The following is a 13353-nucleotide window of genomic DNA, read 5'->3' on the forward strand; positions in this document are numbered from 1 at the left end:
CCTTCTCCTGGGCATTTCACTTGGCCCCATGTGTATCTTTCATAGCTATACATGCCGTGGCCCTGGGTCTGCAGGAGGCCAAGTATCTGCCCATTTAAGAAAACACACAAACTTGACTGCCTTTTCCAATCTTTACCCAGATGCTTGCTCAGTGCCTTGAGATAGCCCTAAGTCCTGGCAGCTGGAGAATTGACTATTGCTTCCACAGATGGCTGCACCAACACAAGCAGACCCCAGCTGAGAGGATAAGCCCATTGATGGGGAAGTGACACCCAGCTAGGAGCTGAAGCAGGACCTCTTAGTGTGTATAGTATACTAGGGGCAACTCTGTTCCTTGGCACAAAAATCCTGAGCAATGCTATTTCTATAGCCCAACCAGTTTGCCAGGTCACAGGGCTTCAGATTCAGAAAGATCATAGAATTATAAGCAGACCCTCATTCTATGAAAGACTCCTCATTAGCATGCCAAATCCAGTGTTTCCAAAAATTCTTTCTCATTAGATCATCTCATTTGATCTTTGCAACAGACAAGTCAGATTGCTAGAGGGCAGAGATAACAGTATTCTTGTTTTCAATATTAAGAAACAAGACAGAGAGGTCAAGTTGAAAGGCAGTGTGGATTGGTGGATTGTATAGTCTTCATTGTTCCAATTTAATCCCTGAGCTGTAGCTGTTTGGCCAAGTTGCCTGCCTTCTTTGAGCCTCATTTTTGCCATTTGTCAAGTGAAGATATCTGAATACCCAAGTGGTTGTGTGGATTATATGATATAATTTGCATAAAGTGTAGGATCCATGCAAAATGTTGACAGTAGCCTTACTCTGGCATCTTTTGTAAGGATATACCATAAATTTTATGGTTGAGCAAGTCCAGAATCCCAAAATTCCTGATCTTTGGTAAGAAAGACCACCATAAAGTGATATTTGAGTCAATTCAAAAGGTGGTGAAAGTTAGAAGGAATTAGGCTGAAATACTTTTTCGCTGTGTGACACGCATGTTCCCTTGATTGAAGGAGGTAGTAAAAGGACATTCAATGACTGACTACTTTTCAAAGTGTCATTCATACCGGATTGAGGGAGCATCCTAGTGGCTCAGAAAGAGCAATGACGGTAGAGTCAAGAGCCTGGGTTTGGATCCCCATTTTGGGCTCCCGCAGTTGAATTTGAATTCCATCCAAACCCCTACCAGCTGGGTGACCTCATTAGGCTCTTTTTCATCTGTGAAATGGAGCTGAGATGTAGCCACTTCCTGTGATTCATGGAGGGAATTATGCAGGATCCTTTATGTGTTAGGGAGTTTGAAGGATCACATGGAACTTGAGTTGAATAGGTTTTGGATCTTAAGTATCCTTCAGCCTCAGTAGGGAGAGATCTCCATGTTCTATAACCTTAGCCAACATCAGGCCATTTGTCACCACCAGCTCCATGGCTAATAAATAAGGAGTTAGTGGCAGCCCTTACCTCACTGGGCCAGCCCTCACTAGCTGCCAAAGAGACAACTTCGTGTGTGGGATTATGTGAGGGGTCCTGTGGACGGTCTCTCATTTCCAAACACCCTGCTACTTCCCGTGCTTAACTTTATCTGCCTGTGAGCTATATTGGACACAGCACGGGCCCAGGTGACAGCAGGCTGGCTGTGTATGCAGGAGTTCTTTCTCTCTCTCGTCCTTTCTTCCCTGTTTCCTCCTTCTTTCCTTCCTCCCTCCCTTCTCACTTCCTTACTTTTTCTCTTCTCTTTCTTCTCCCTTTCTTTCCTGTACTTCTGACAACACCTATTCCCCAAACCAATAGCCCCTGTTTTATTTCACCCTTTCTGACATTTTTGTAGCACGTGGCACCCTTTCCCCCAGGAACTCTCTCTATGCTTTGCCTTTTATAAATTGTGTGGCTTTTAAAATCTTGACTCTCAGGATTTATTTTCTTCTTCTCTTACTACTTCTCAAACACCACAGGGTCAGCCTTGCCACCTTTTCTCTTTCATTCCCATTCATCTCCTAATTCAGTTGATCATCTATTCATGCCACCACTATTGACTGAGCACCCACTCAGTGTCAGCTACTGAGAGGATGCAGCAGTGAGAAGGGCAGGCGTGGTACCTGAGCTCACTCGTCCTACAATCCATGACCGTGTGGCATGATCCACAGCAGTGACAGGGAAGGAGGTGTGACTTAGGAGGGGCACCTAGGCCAGTCATAGGTTAGGATGATGAGGGGAAAAGGAGCCAGTGAGATGCACAATATATGAAGGAGGCTTTAGATGTATTCTGTTGGGCCCAATATATGTTGACCCTTCCTCCAGTTGTAAGTGGCAAGAAACCAGATTTCAGCGCCACATGAGCTCTGGGAAGACAGCACTGAATATTCAGGAATATGGTGGGCAACCTGCCAATAGACTATTTATAAGATATGTGACTTCTTAACAAAGATAATGCGAGGGTAGTTCCGGTTTGGGTGGGTGGATGGAATAAATAGCCCTGCAGGTCACTATTGTACTTATTCACAATTTCACTTATATCCATTCACCTGCTCTATTTATTTAACACATCTTCACCCTTTATACATGAGGTCCCTTTTATTTACCTGGTTCCAGGATTCTCATTTTAGCATGTGACTAGGAAGAACAGATTCTTTGTCCTGGTACAATAGGCCTGACCCCTCTGATCACTGCTCTAAGAGGCAGAGGGTAATAGCTTGGCACCCTCACCCAGCCTGTGGCTCAACCATTCTTCTAAGACCTTCCTGAAGGCAAACCTGCTCCAGAAAGAATGTAGACCCTCCTTAAAAGAAAAATACGGTCCTCAAGTCTTCATGCTGTGGGATTTGGGCAAGCCATCTCATCTCCCTTTGCAGGAGCTGTTGGGATCAGCACAGGGACTGCTGCTCTGTGGGGCCAGTGGCGATTGCCTTTCAGGAGACATCTGGGAGCCTGGGAGGTTGGGATGAAATACCCTTCTATTTTGGACCTAAGAAATGAGGATTTATTGCTGTCCCTGAAACAGGCTTGTTGACTAAACCCTGGGGCTGATGAACGTCTGGTGGAGGGAGGGGGTGAGGTTGGACTCAGCCTGCACCTTGAACTGCTGTAAATTTAATGTGCCTGCTCTGAACCACTGGCCAGGAAGCAGGCTCCAGCCAGGCTCGTGGGGGTCTTTTGCTTAGTAGCCTTCCTGAACCAGCTGCCCCTGGCAGTCCTGGCTGAGCAGTTGACCCCGACTTAATGGGACCACGACGTGGGTGTCCAGGGCCAGCTCTTCAGTGGGCTGCGTTCTTTGGAGCCAAATCAATATTTATTAATGATCTGACCCCCTGGGGTGCCTCAGCTCCACAGAGGGCCTCTGTTGCACCAGCCCGCCCATGTCATTCATTAACCACCAAGGCCAGCAGCCCGGGAGGCCATGGAGGGGCTCACAGAGGCCAGCCCACCAGCCGAGGTATTTGGTAAGGTCATTAATGAGCTAATCTGATTTTACTTTTTAAAATGGAGGCCTGGGTCACTGGGGTCAGTCTCTATTCCCAGTGTTGTGAGAGAGACCCAAGTGGGGGGGAGGGACCTGCAACCTTCACTGGAGAAGGGTTAGGATGTAGAAAGGAGAGTTCGGGTTCAAAAGTTTCTACCCCCAAATCCAGGGAAGCTTGGGATGGAAAGGTGGGGATGACCCAGGGCTGTCCAAGGCACCGTCTCCCAAGCAGCTTTTAAGTCTTACTTTGTTTGCCGCCTCCTTTCCCACTCAAGGTGGGAGACTAGGAATCTAGGGTAAAGGAGCCCATACCCTCCATTTATTCCAAGCCAGCATAGCATCTCAGAGCCATCCACAGGCCACAATTGCTAATTTCAGCTCAGCCACTTTATCTCTGGGAATCTCAGTTTGTTCCTCAGTGACTTGAAGTGACACCATCTGCCTCCTAGGATTGCGCTGAGAATTTAAAAAAGGAAAAGACAACACAAGTAACGCACTTAGCACGGTAACTGGTACCTAGCAAGCTCTCAAAAACATATCTCAGCAACTTCAGAGGACGAAAGTAGCTATAATACTTTCGTATTATAGCTGGGAAAAGTTGGAAGAAGTGAGGGTGAACTGTGGCTCTGCCTCTAGGGCCCTCTGGGACTACATTTTGGTAGCTAGACAAGCATCTCTGGCTTTCTCTGGGGTGCACGTGCAAATGACTGATGTCACAGATGGACCTGCCATGGGCCAGTTGCTTCTCACCCCACATGAACAGTCAGGGCAGGACCTCATCCACTTCATAGCTGCAAAGCTGGAGACTCAGGAACCAAACAGTCGGCTCAGACTCTCATAGTTTTTGGGTAGGTGAGATGAAACTTGAACTCAGAGCCTTTTCACAGGCTATGTGGGTCACTATGAAAGTTTTGAGACTGACTGTTATGGTCCATTATTTCATTTCCAAGAAACTCAGTCAACAGCGTCCTTTCTGATTCACCCGCAGAAGTTTCCACTTTCTTGGCTTATGGGTGTCGCTGGAGGGCTTCATTTGTTTCCATCTGAGAGGATTTTATGCTTCTCGAATGTTTTAGATCTCAAAACTTTTGTAATAACCCGCGTATAGTGTCCGCATTCATGTCAAGGCTGGAGACTGAGTTCTGAGTTTAGCTGAGGATCCTCTATGGCCTCCCTGCCTTTTGCTCCTGGTGTCCTCACACTGTTTGTGTCACAAGGCTGCACAGCCAGGACTGGCCAGAGGATGCTGTGAGCCACAGTGTAACTTCATCCCTCCTCCCCAAACCCCAGAAAGTTCCTGTCCTGGGTCTCGGTTCCTCAAGCTTGTCCCTGCTCTCCTACCTGACGGCCAGTGGACTCCTTCTCTTAACTGTTAGGCCTGCCCTGGGTCCTCCTTCCTTCCCGCATGGCACACAGGCTATGCCCAAGGCCTTAACCTCAAGAGAGGTCTGGGGAGGAGGGGCCGGGCGGCTGCCTGGAGGACATGAGTGGTCCTCTCACCCTCTGCCACTCGGCCTTCTCTGATGGTAACAATGGTTAATGACTTACAAAGCACCTGCCACGTACCAGACACTGTTGGAAGCACACTCTTCACGCATCGGTTCATTTTAGTCCTCAAACCAACCCTCTGCAGGAGGTACTATCATTATAGCTACTTTGAAGATAGGAAACTGGGGAACAAAAAGGTTAAATAACAAGAACAAAGTCCCAAAGTTACAATGTAGCTTCCAGAGTCTCCCCAGCTCTGCCACTTCCCAGGCCTAGCTGTGCTGCAAGCCTTTTCTGGGTGATAACAAATCCCCAGAGCTCTCAGAGGCCCCTGCACTCAGATGAGCACCCTACAGGCCCTGTGACGAGGTCCTGAGCTCCAAGGTCTGGGGCATGGTAGGCTGCTTTGGCATGGTCTCCCCTTCATCAAGACTTGAATCTTTTGAGTCTGCAACTTCCTCAAGTTCTTTGATTTGAGGGGTTTTAGTTCCCCAAGAGGACTGAACTAAACCATGTGGCCCAATTAGTGATTTTTTCCTTTGGGGGGTGGGGAACCTCACTCAGAGCCAGAAAAACACTGGGTCTGCTGCCCTCTGGTGTTGGATCAGGCAATGGGCAGCCGGCAACCTGAGGTGGGGTAGGCTGGCTTCCTAATTCTGGTAGAAAGGAGAAAAGGAAAGGAGGTCATAGACCAGGAGCTGAACAAATGTGGAGACTGAACTTGTGGGTAAAAAAAACGAGGTTGACACATTGATTGAAACAGAACTGTCTTTCCATGAGTCCCCTGGCCCAGCCTCAGCCCATCTGGGATTTCACAGGTCTTTGGATTATGAACCCTGAAAAGGGCTGTGGCAACAGACAGATCCCACACCCATATGTGGCAGAGAGGAAACTGAGGCCCAAGACCAAAAGCTTGTTACTATTAAAGCTGGAAAGACAGACCGCTGCGGCCTCCATCTCTGTTCTTCCCTCCTCCTTTATTATCATCCTCTTTATCACCGTCATTAGAATCTTCATCGTCCTGATGTTTAACACTGACGAAGCACTTACAAAGGGCCAGTCACTCTGCCAAGATGTGTCTCATGCACTATAGCATTTAATTCACCCGATAATATGGAAATATCAGTTTAATCTGTTTTGTAGATGATGAAGCTAAGGCTCTGAGAAATAAAATACATGCCTGGTTACACAACAAAATAAGGGGTAGGCTTTCTAATCTTGCTGAAAAACTTTCTACTCTGTCCTTTGTGCTACAGTGAGCTTAGGGCAGAGTGAAAAAAATATTTATATACACACACACACTATATATATATATGTATATATATATATATATATATACTAATTATATATAGATACACAAATGTGTGCATATTGTATATCCTGTGGCTTACACCTGAACAATAACAGTACTTGCTATGTGCCAGCACTGTTCTCTGCAAACGACACATATTAAGTCATTTAACCTCATGTTGTTCTTATAAAGTGGCATTTTATAGTCACCATTTCACAGAGAGGAAGACTGAAGCACAAAGAGGTTTAATAATGTTGCCTGTGTCCCACGGAGAGTGAGGGCAGGATTCAAGACCAGGCTGTCCAGCTCTGTTGTCTCAGCTCATTACTAGACTGACCTTCCCTGGGGCAAACAGGAAGCCAGCTCTGGACTGGGGACAGACGCTCACTATCCCAGACCCCCACACCTCACGGAGCTATGGCAAGGCAGTCAGATCACCAGGATCTTCACCCTGGGACTGGAGGCATAGAATGTCACAGAAGAGAGCAGCTCTTGACTGACAGCAAAAAGACAGAAGAGTAGAGAAAAGGGAACCTATATACACTTGTGGTGGGAGTGTAACTTGATGTGGCCATTAGGAAAAATAGCGTGGATGTTCCTCACAAACTTGAAAATAGAACTACTCTAGTCTAGCAGTTCCACATCTGGGCCTGTGTCCAAAGGACATAAAGTCAGTATTTTAAAGAGTCTTCTGCACTCCTATGTTTAGTGCACCATTATTCACAGTAGCCAAGGTATGAAAACAACCAAAGTGTCAACCAGCAGATGAACCAATAAAGAAAATGTGGTACACACACACACAGATAGACGAATATTATTTAGCCATAAAAGAAGGAAATCCTGTCATTTGCTACAACATGGGTGAACTTTGAGGGCATTATGCAAAGAGAAATAAGCCAACTAGACACAGAAAGACAAATACTGTATGAACTGACCTTATGTAAGGAATCAAACAAAATCCAATTCATAGAAGCAAAGCCTAGAATGGTGGCTGCCAGTGGCAGGGGATGAAGAAATGGGGAAATGCTGGGCACAGGATGCAAAGTTTTAATTATGTGATGAATAACCTCCGGGAATCTGATCTGCAGCATGGTGACTATAGTTAATATTTTATTGTGTAGCTGACATTTGCTGAGCAATCGTAAGTGCCCTCATCCTCCCTCCACACACATGACAAATGGTAATTATATGACGTCATGGATGTGTTCATTGGCATGATCGTGGTAATTATTTCACAATATATACATTTATCAAATAATCACATTGTGTGTCTAGAATATGTATAATATTTATTTGTCAATTATGCCCCCATAAAATTCAAAAAAATCCTCAAAAATAAATTTTAAGAGGAAGCATCCTCTCCACTATCCCTCTCTCTCTCTTTTTTTTTTTTTGCAGTTTTTGGCTGGGGCCGGGTTTGAACCCACCACCTCCGGTATATGGGCGGAGCCACAGGCACCACCCTCCACCATCCCTCCTTACCCTGCTTTTTTCTGTGTAAACTTCCTGGCCTTGTTTCATATTTAAATGTATTCATTGCTTATTTTATGTCTTCCCCACTAGAATAGAAGCACCACAGGCACCAGAGGGACTGAGACTCTCTCGTATGCCCCCCTCAATGTCCAGGGCCTGGTAGACAACAGGTGCTCAGTACATAATTGTGGACTCTCTCTTGGTGACTCTAGGGGTCTCCAAAGTAGGAAGGGGGTATAGCAAGAAAGGACTGGCTTGCCTTGATTCTGGGGCCGCTGTAACTGCCGTAATTATGGATGATTCCAAGGCAAAGGGGAGATGGTGATTGAACGGAGAAGAGACACTTTGAGGAGAGGGAATGGGGTTATCCATGGTCCTGAGCACAGAGGGGAGGGACTGGCCCCTTGTTCAGGCAGGTGACAATCATTGAAGCCATGGGGTAGCAAAATTCTGGAGAAAAAGGAAAAGCTTTGTGGGAGGGCCTGAGCCCTGGCTGACTACAGTTGGAGAGTTCCTTCCCAGGCTTTTCTAAACCTGGGTGGGAAACAACCCTCATTTCTGGTACTGAAAGTAGAGGTTTATCGTGCAAAGCAAATAATGGACTCAAAGTGAAAGGAAAGTTTGTGGGGGGGGGGAAGTAGAGGTTTATTGTACAAAGCAAATAATGGACTCAAAGTGAAAGGAAAGTTTGTTGGGGGGCGGGGTTTTAGGTACAAAGTGGAAAGCCAAGTTCTATGCCAGGTGAGTGAGCACTGTGCCAAGTCATCCGGAGCTCCAAAGTCTCAGCAGTCAGAACCGAGGAGGTCTGTCAGTGTCCTCATCTTAAAACAGGGATGATTGCAGTTCAGGGCTGGAGACCTGTAGAAGACTGAAACTGGACCCACACCTTTCACCATTAACTAAGATAGACTCTCACTGGATTAAAGATTTAAACTTAAGACATGAAACTATAAAAATACTAGAACAAAGTGCAGGGAAAACTCTTGAAGAAATCGGCCTGGGCAAATATTTTATGAGGAGGATCCCCCGGGCAATTGAAGCAACATCAAAAATACACTACTGGTACCTGATCAAACTAAAAAGCTTCTGCACAGCCAAGAACACAGTAAGTAAAACAAGCAGACAGCCCTCAGAATGGGAGAAGATATTCGCAGGTTATGTCTCCAACAAAGGTTTAATAACCAGAATCCACAGAGAACTAAAATGTATTAGCAAGAAAAGAACAAGTGATCTCATCACAGGCTGGGCAAGGGACCTGAAGAGAAACTTTTCTGAAGAAGACAGGCTCACGGCCTACAGACATATGAAAAAATGCTCATCATTTTAATCATCAGAGAAATGCAAATCAAAACTACTTTGAGATATCATCTAACTCCAATGAGACTAGCCTATATCACAAAATCCCAAGACCAGAGATGTTGGCGTGGATGTGGAGAAAAGGGAACACTTCTACACTGCTGGTGGGAATGCAAATTAATACGTTCCTTTTGGAAAGATGTTTGGAGAACACTTAGAGATCTAAAAATAGACCTGCCATTCGATCCTACAATTCCTCTACTAGGTATATAGCCAGAAGACCAAAAATCACATTATAATGAAGATATTTGTACCAGAATGTTTACTGCAGCCCAATTCATAATTGCTAAGTCATGGAAGAAGCCCAAGTGCCCATCGACCCACGAATGGATTAATAAGTTATGGTATATGTACACCATGGAATATTATGCAGCCTTAAAGAAAGATGGAGACTTTACCTCTTTCATGTTTACATGGATGGAGCTGGAACATATTCTTCTTAGCAAAGTATCTCAAGAATGGAAGAAAAAGTATCCAATGTACTCAGCCCTACTATGAAACTAATTTATAGCTTTCATATGAAAGCTATAACCCAATTATAACCTAAGAATATGGGGAAAAGGGAGAAGGAGGGAGGGGAGAGAGGAGGATGGGTGGAAGGAGGGTAATTGGTGGGACCACACCTATGGTGCATCTTATAAAGGTACATGTGAAACTTAGTAAATGTAGAATATAAATGTCTTAACACAATAACTAAGAAAATGCCAGGAAGGCTATGTTAACCAGTGTGATGAAAATATGTCAAATTGTCTATAAAGCCAGTGTATGGTGCCCCATGATTGCATTAATGTACACATTTAAAAAAAAAAAAACAGTTCAGGGGGCTGTTGTGAGGATTGAAGGAGGGGGAGTATGTAAAGTGTTCAGGGAGGTGTCTGACACAAAGCCAGTGCCATGGAGGGATTGGTGGGAATGACAACTGTAGTGTCTGCTTCTGTCCCTAGAGAAGCCATCTGGGGTGTGCACTGGGCTGTAGGGACTTGGCATATTCTTGAGAAAGCCCCCATCCTCACTGGCATGCTCTGTACCTTTCCAGAAGTCACAGAATGAATTAGTGGTCAAGATCAGAGACCATGGCGTCACCTAGACCTGACTTTGAATCCTGACTCCACTGTTTACTAGCAACGTGTGTATTGGGGTTTGCTGCATAACTTCTCTGCACCTCAGTTTCCCCATGTGGAATACGGGGCGACCAAGTATCCATCTCGTAGAGAAAGATTTCAAACAGCATGTGGTGTTAGTTTTTGTTATTAATATGGGCAGTAGAGAATTTAAGCCCCTCTGGTCTATGGAAACAAGGCTTTAAGTTGACTGTTAGGGACACCCCTGGGATAAGTGCTTCTCGTTTGGGTGGAAAACAGGGGCTTCCAGTCCTAAGGCTGCTGTTTAGTTCACTTCCCCACATTGGCCACTAGATGGCACGCATGCTCCTTCCTGCCCTACCTGAGCGGCTCAGCATCAGAATAAACCCTGGAGCAGAGCAGAAAAGCCGGGTTTTAGGTGTCCGGCGCTGAGCTGAGCGGAGCCGAGCCGAGCCCTCTTCCTAAGTCCTCATTTAGTGCTCACAGCAGTCCTCGGATTAAGGGAGCCACTCCCTGCAAAATGTCAACCACAGGTCCTGGCATATCGTGAGACTTAAACACTCGCGTGTCATTCTTGCTCTTGGCGTTGGCATTATTCCCATTTTACAGAGGAAAGACTGAGGCACAAAGAAGGGAACAGACAGGCGGGGCCTGGATTCTAAGGAGGCCTGAAGGTGGCTCAGGTCCAGGACACCACCCCACCCCCAGCCTCATTCCAGGGAAGCTCACTTCCAGGTCCCTGCCACATGACTGCGGCCCTCTCCGTTCTTTCTGCATCTCCCACTTTCTCACTCCTGCTGTGATCCTAACCCAGTGATTAGGATTTCAGAGCCTCAATTTCCCATCTGTACAGTAAGGGTTCCAAGACCTTCCTTCTGTTGGACACACTGAGAAACAGAGCAGAGCAGACACACTGTGGCTGGTGGTCACTGTTAGTGCTACGTGTTCACATAACCAGAAGGAGGTAGTTCCCTCTTTTCCTCCCTCCCTGTCTTCCTTCCTCTCCTGTATGTTCCTAGAACTACAAAGTGCTCGTGGTTTCTGCCCTCATGGCATTTACAGTCCCAAATTTCCTAGTCTCTGTCCATTCCTGGGATAATTCCACCTCCAGGGTGTCTTTTTCTCCTGTAAGCTACAGGGATCTGGTGCTACCCTGGGCTCGCTCTCTCGTCAGGACCCAGGCATTGTACACCACACAGCCCAGGTCCCAGGTCCTGCCCCACTATGGTGCTTCAACAGCAAGTATACGAGTTCTATAGAACTGAGAGGCAAATGTGATTGCCAAACTTCCTGAGTCCATTCACTGGGCTCCCATAGTCCCTCTATAACTGGCTTTGGGATCAAAAGATTTTGCCAGGGTGCCTGCGGTCTCTGGGTGGGAGACACACAGTGGAAAGATGAGGGCCTTATGAACTCAGTCTTGTTTACAGTAGAACATCTCTGGTTTTATCTGATTCTTATGTTGGACCTGTATGTAATATTTTTCTGCTAATGGAAACCATCAAAGACAGCTACTATGATGGGTGGGAAGGGGAAAATGGCTCAGTGAGTAGGGCACCCGCCCCATAAACCGAGGGTGGCAGGTTCAAACCCAGCCCCAGCCAAATTATAACAAAAAATAGCCGGGCGTTGTGGGTGCCTGAGTCCCAGCTACTTGGGAGGCTGAGGCAAGAAAATCGCCTAAGCCCAAGAGCTGGAGGTTGCTGTGAGCTGTGATGCCATGGCACTCTACCGAGCGCAACAAAATAAAACTGTCTCTAAAAAAAAAAAAAGAAAGAAAGAAAATCTTCAGGAAATAGACATGTGTGGGAATGTGTTTTTTTTTTTTATTGTTGGGGATTCATTGAGGGTACGATAAGCCAGGTTACCTTGATTGCAATTGTTAGGCAAAGTCCCTCTTGCAATCATGTCTTGCCCCTATAAAGTGTGACACACACCAAGGCGGGAATGTGTTTTAAAGTTAGTATCTAAGGAGAAAAAGAATTTAATTTTTAAATCATAGTAATTTGGGCTTATCTGGAATGCTATAGGCTGTGACAATTGACTTGACCAATTTGGGTTGATCCTATGCTTCTATCTCAGGAAGGCCTTGGACCACGTCCTGCTGGGCTAACTCAAGACTCTGCCTTTTCTGTGTTGCAGTGCCCTGGTTCCCAAAAACCATTCAGGAGCTGGACAGATTTGCCAATCAGATTCTCAGCTATGGTGCGGAACTGGATGCAGATCACCCAGTGAGTTCATAGCCCACAGGACAAGATTCTTCCAGTTCCTCCCCTCCCTTCCTGTCCTCTCCTCTCTTCCCCTCCTCCCCCATCCTCCACTTGGAGAATTGTGGTTCCTTTTTCAACAAACATTATTGAGTTCCTACTACTGCCAGGGGTGCAGAAGTGAAGATTCCCATGACATTATTGTCAGAATCATACCATGGTCATTATTGTTGGAGCAAATAATAATTGCTGTCCAGAAATGTCTCTAGATACTCTATGTATATATACACAGACGCACACACAGATGTAAATCACCTCTGTTTCTGCCTTTGTACATCTGTGGAGGATTAAATTAAGTGCTCAGGAAAAAGTGACTTGTGCTAACCCTCTGCCAGCTGCAAGGGGGGTGAGGAATGGCAACATTGGGACTGGATCTCAAAAACTGAGTAGAAGCTGCTGGCCCAACAAGGAAAGGCTGAGAGGACTGGGAGTCCTGAAAGTATCGGGATGTTTGGGGAATGGCTGGTTGGTGTGTTGGGCGTGAGGATGAACAATGCAGCTGAGCAGTGGCTGGGGACAAGTTTTAAAAGGTCCAAAATACCAGGAAGAAGATCAGGAATGGGGTCTTGTGTCCTAATGATTTTTGAGTAGAGGGCCAGGGTGGGGGATCTTATCATTCCTTGTTCTCTGGGGCAGAGGGTCCTCATGGATGGCAGCCCAGTTCTGACAGCCTCCATGGGCCTGCCCTTGACCCTGTGCTGGGAAAATGACTCCTTCATCTTAAGTGGCTTGGAACTGTGTCCATCACAGAGGTTCGTGAAGCTTGGATGGGTCTCTATAGTTGACAAGTGCTCTTCACGAAGGTGCTGTTCAAGAAGCAGAGCAGATGTTTCCTTTTAGAGACTGAGTGGAGAGGCCCCGTGAGGGTGAATGACTGTTCTAAGGTCCCGGCTAAGCTCTGGTCCCGTGTGCTCACAGTGCCCGAGGACAGAGGCCCAGCCA

General features: G+C 46.3%; 1 protein-coding gene across 1 annotated transcript in view; it reads left to right on the forward strand.

Annotated features, from left to right (window-relative positions):
• PAH (phenylalanine hydroxylase) overlaps positions 1–13353 on the forward strand; it is a 66277-nt gene that overhangs the window by 23412 nt on the left and 29512 nt on the right. Inside the window, exon 4 of the mRNA XM_053586694.1 lies at positions 12287–12375. Within this exon, the coding sequence (XP_053442669.1) occupies positions 12287–12375 (89 nt within the window). The remainder of the gene's footprint in view (positions 1–12286; positions 12376–13353) is intronic.

The sequence above is a fragment of the Nycticebus coucang genome, chromosome 3, assembly GCF_027406575.1.
Source record: "Nycticebus coucang isolate mNycCou1 chromosome 3, mNycCou1.pri, whole genome shotgun sequence".
Taxonomy (NCBI): Eukaryota; Metazoa; Chordata; class Mammalia; order Primates; family Lorisidae; genus Nycticebus; species Nycticebus coucang.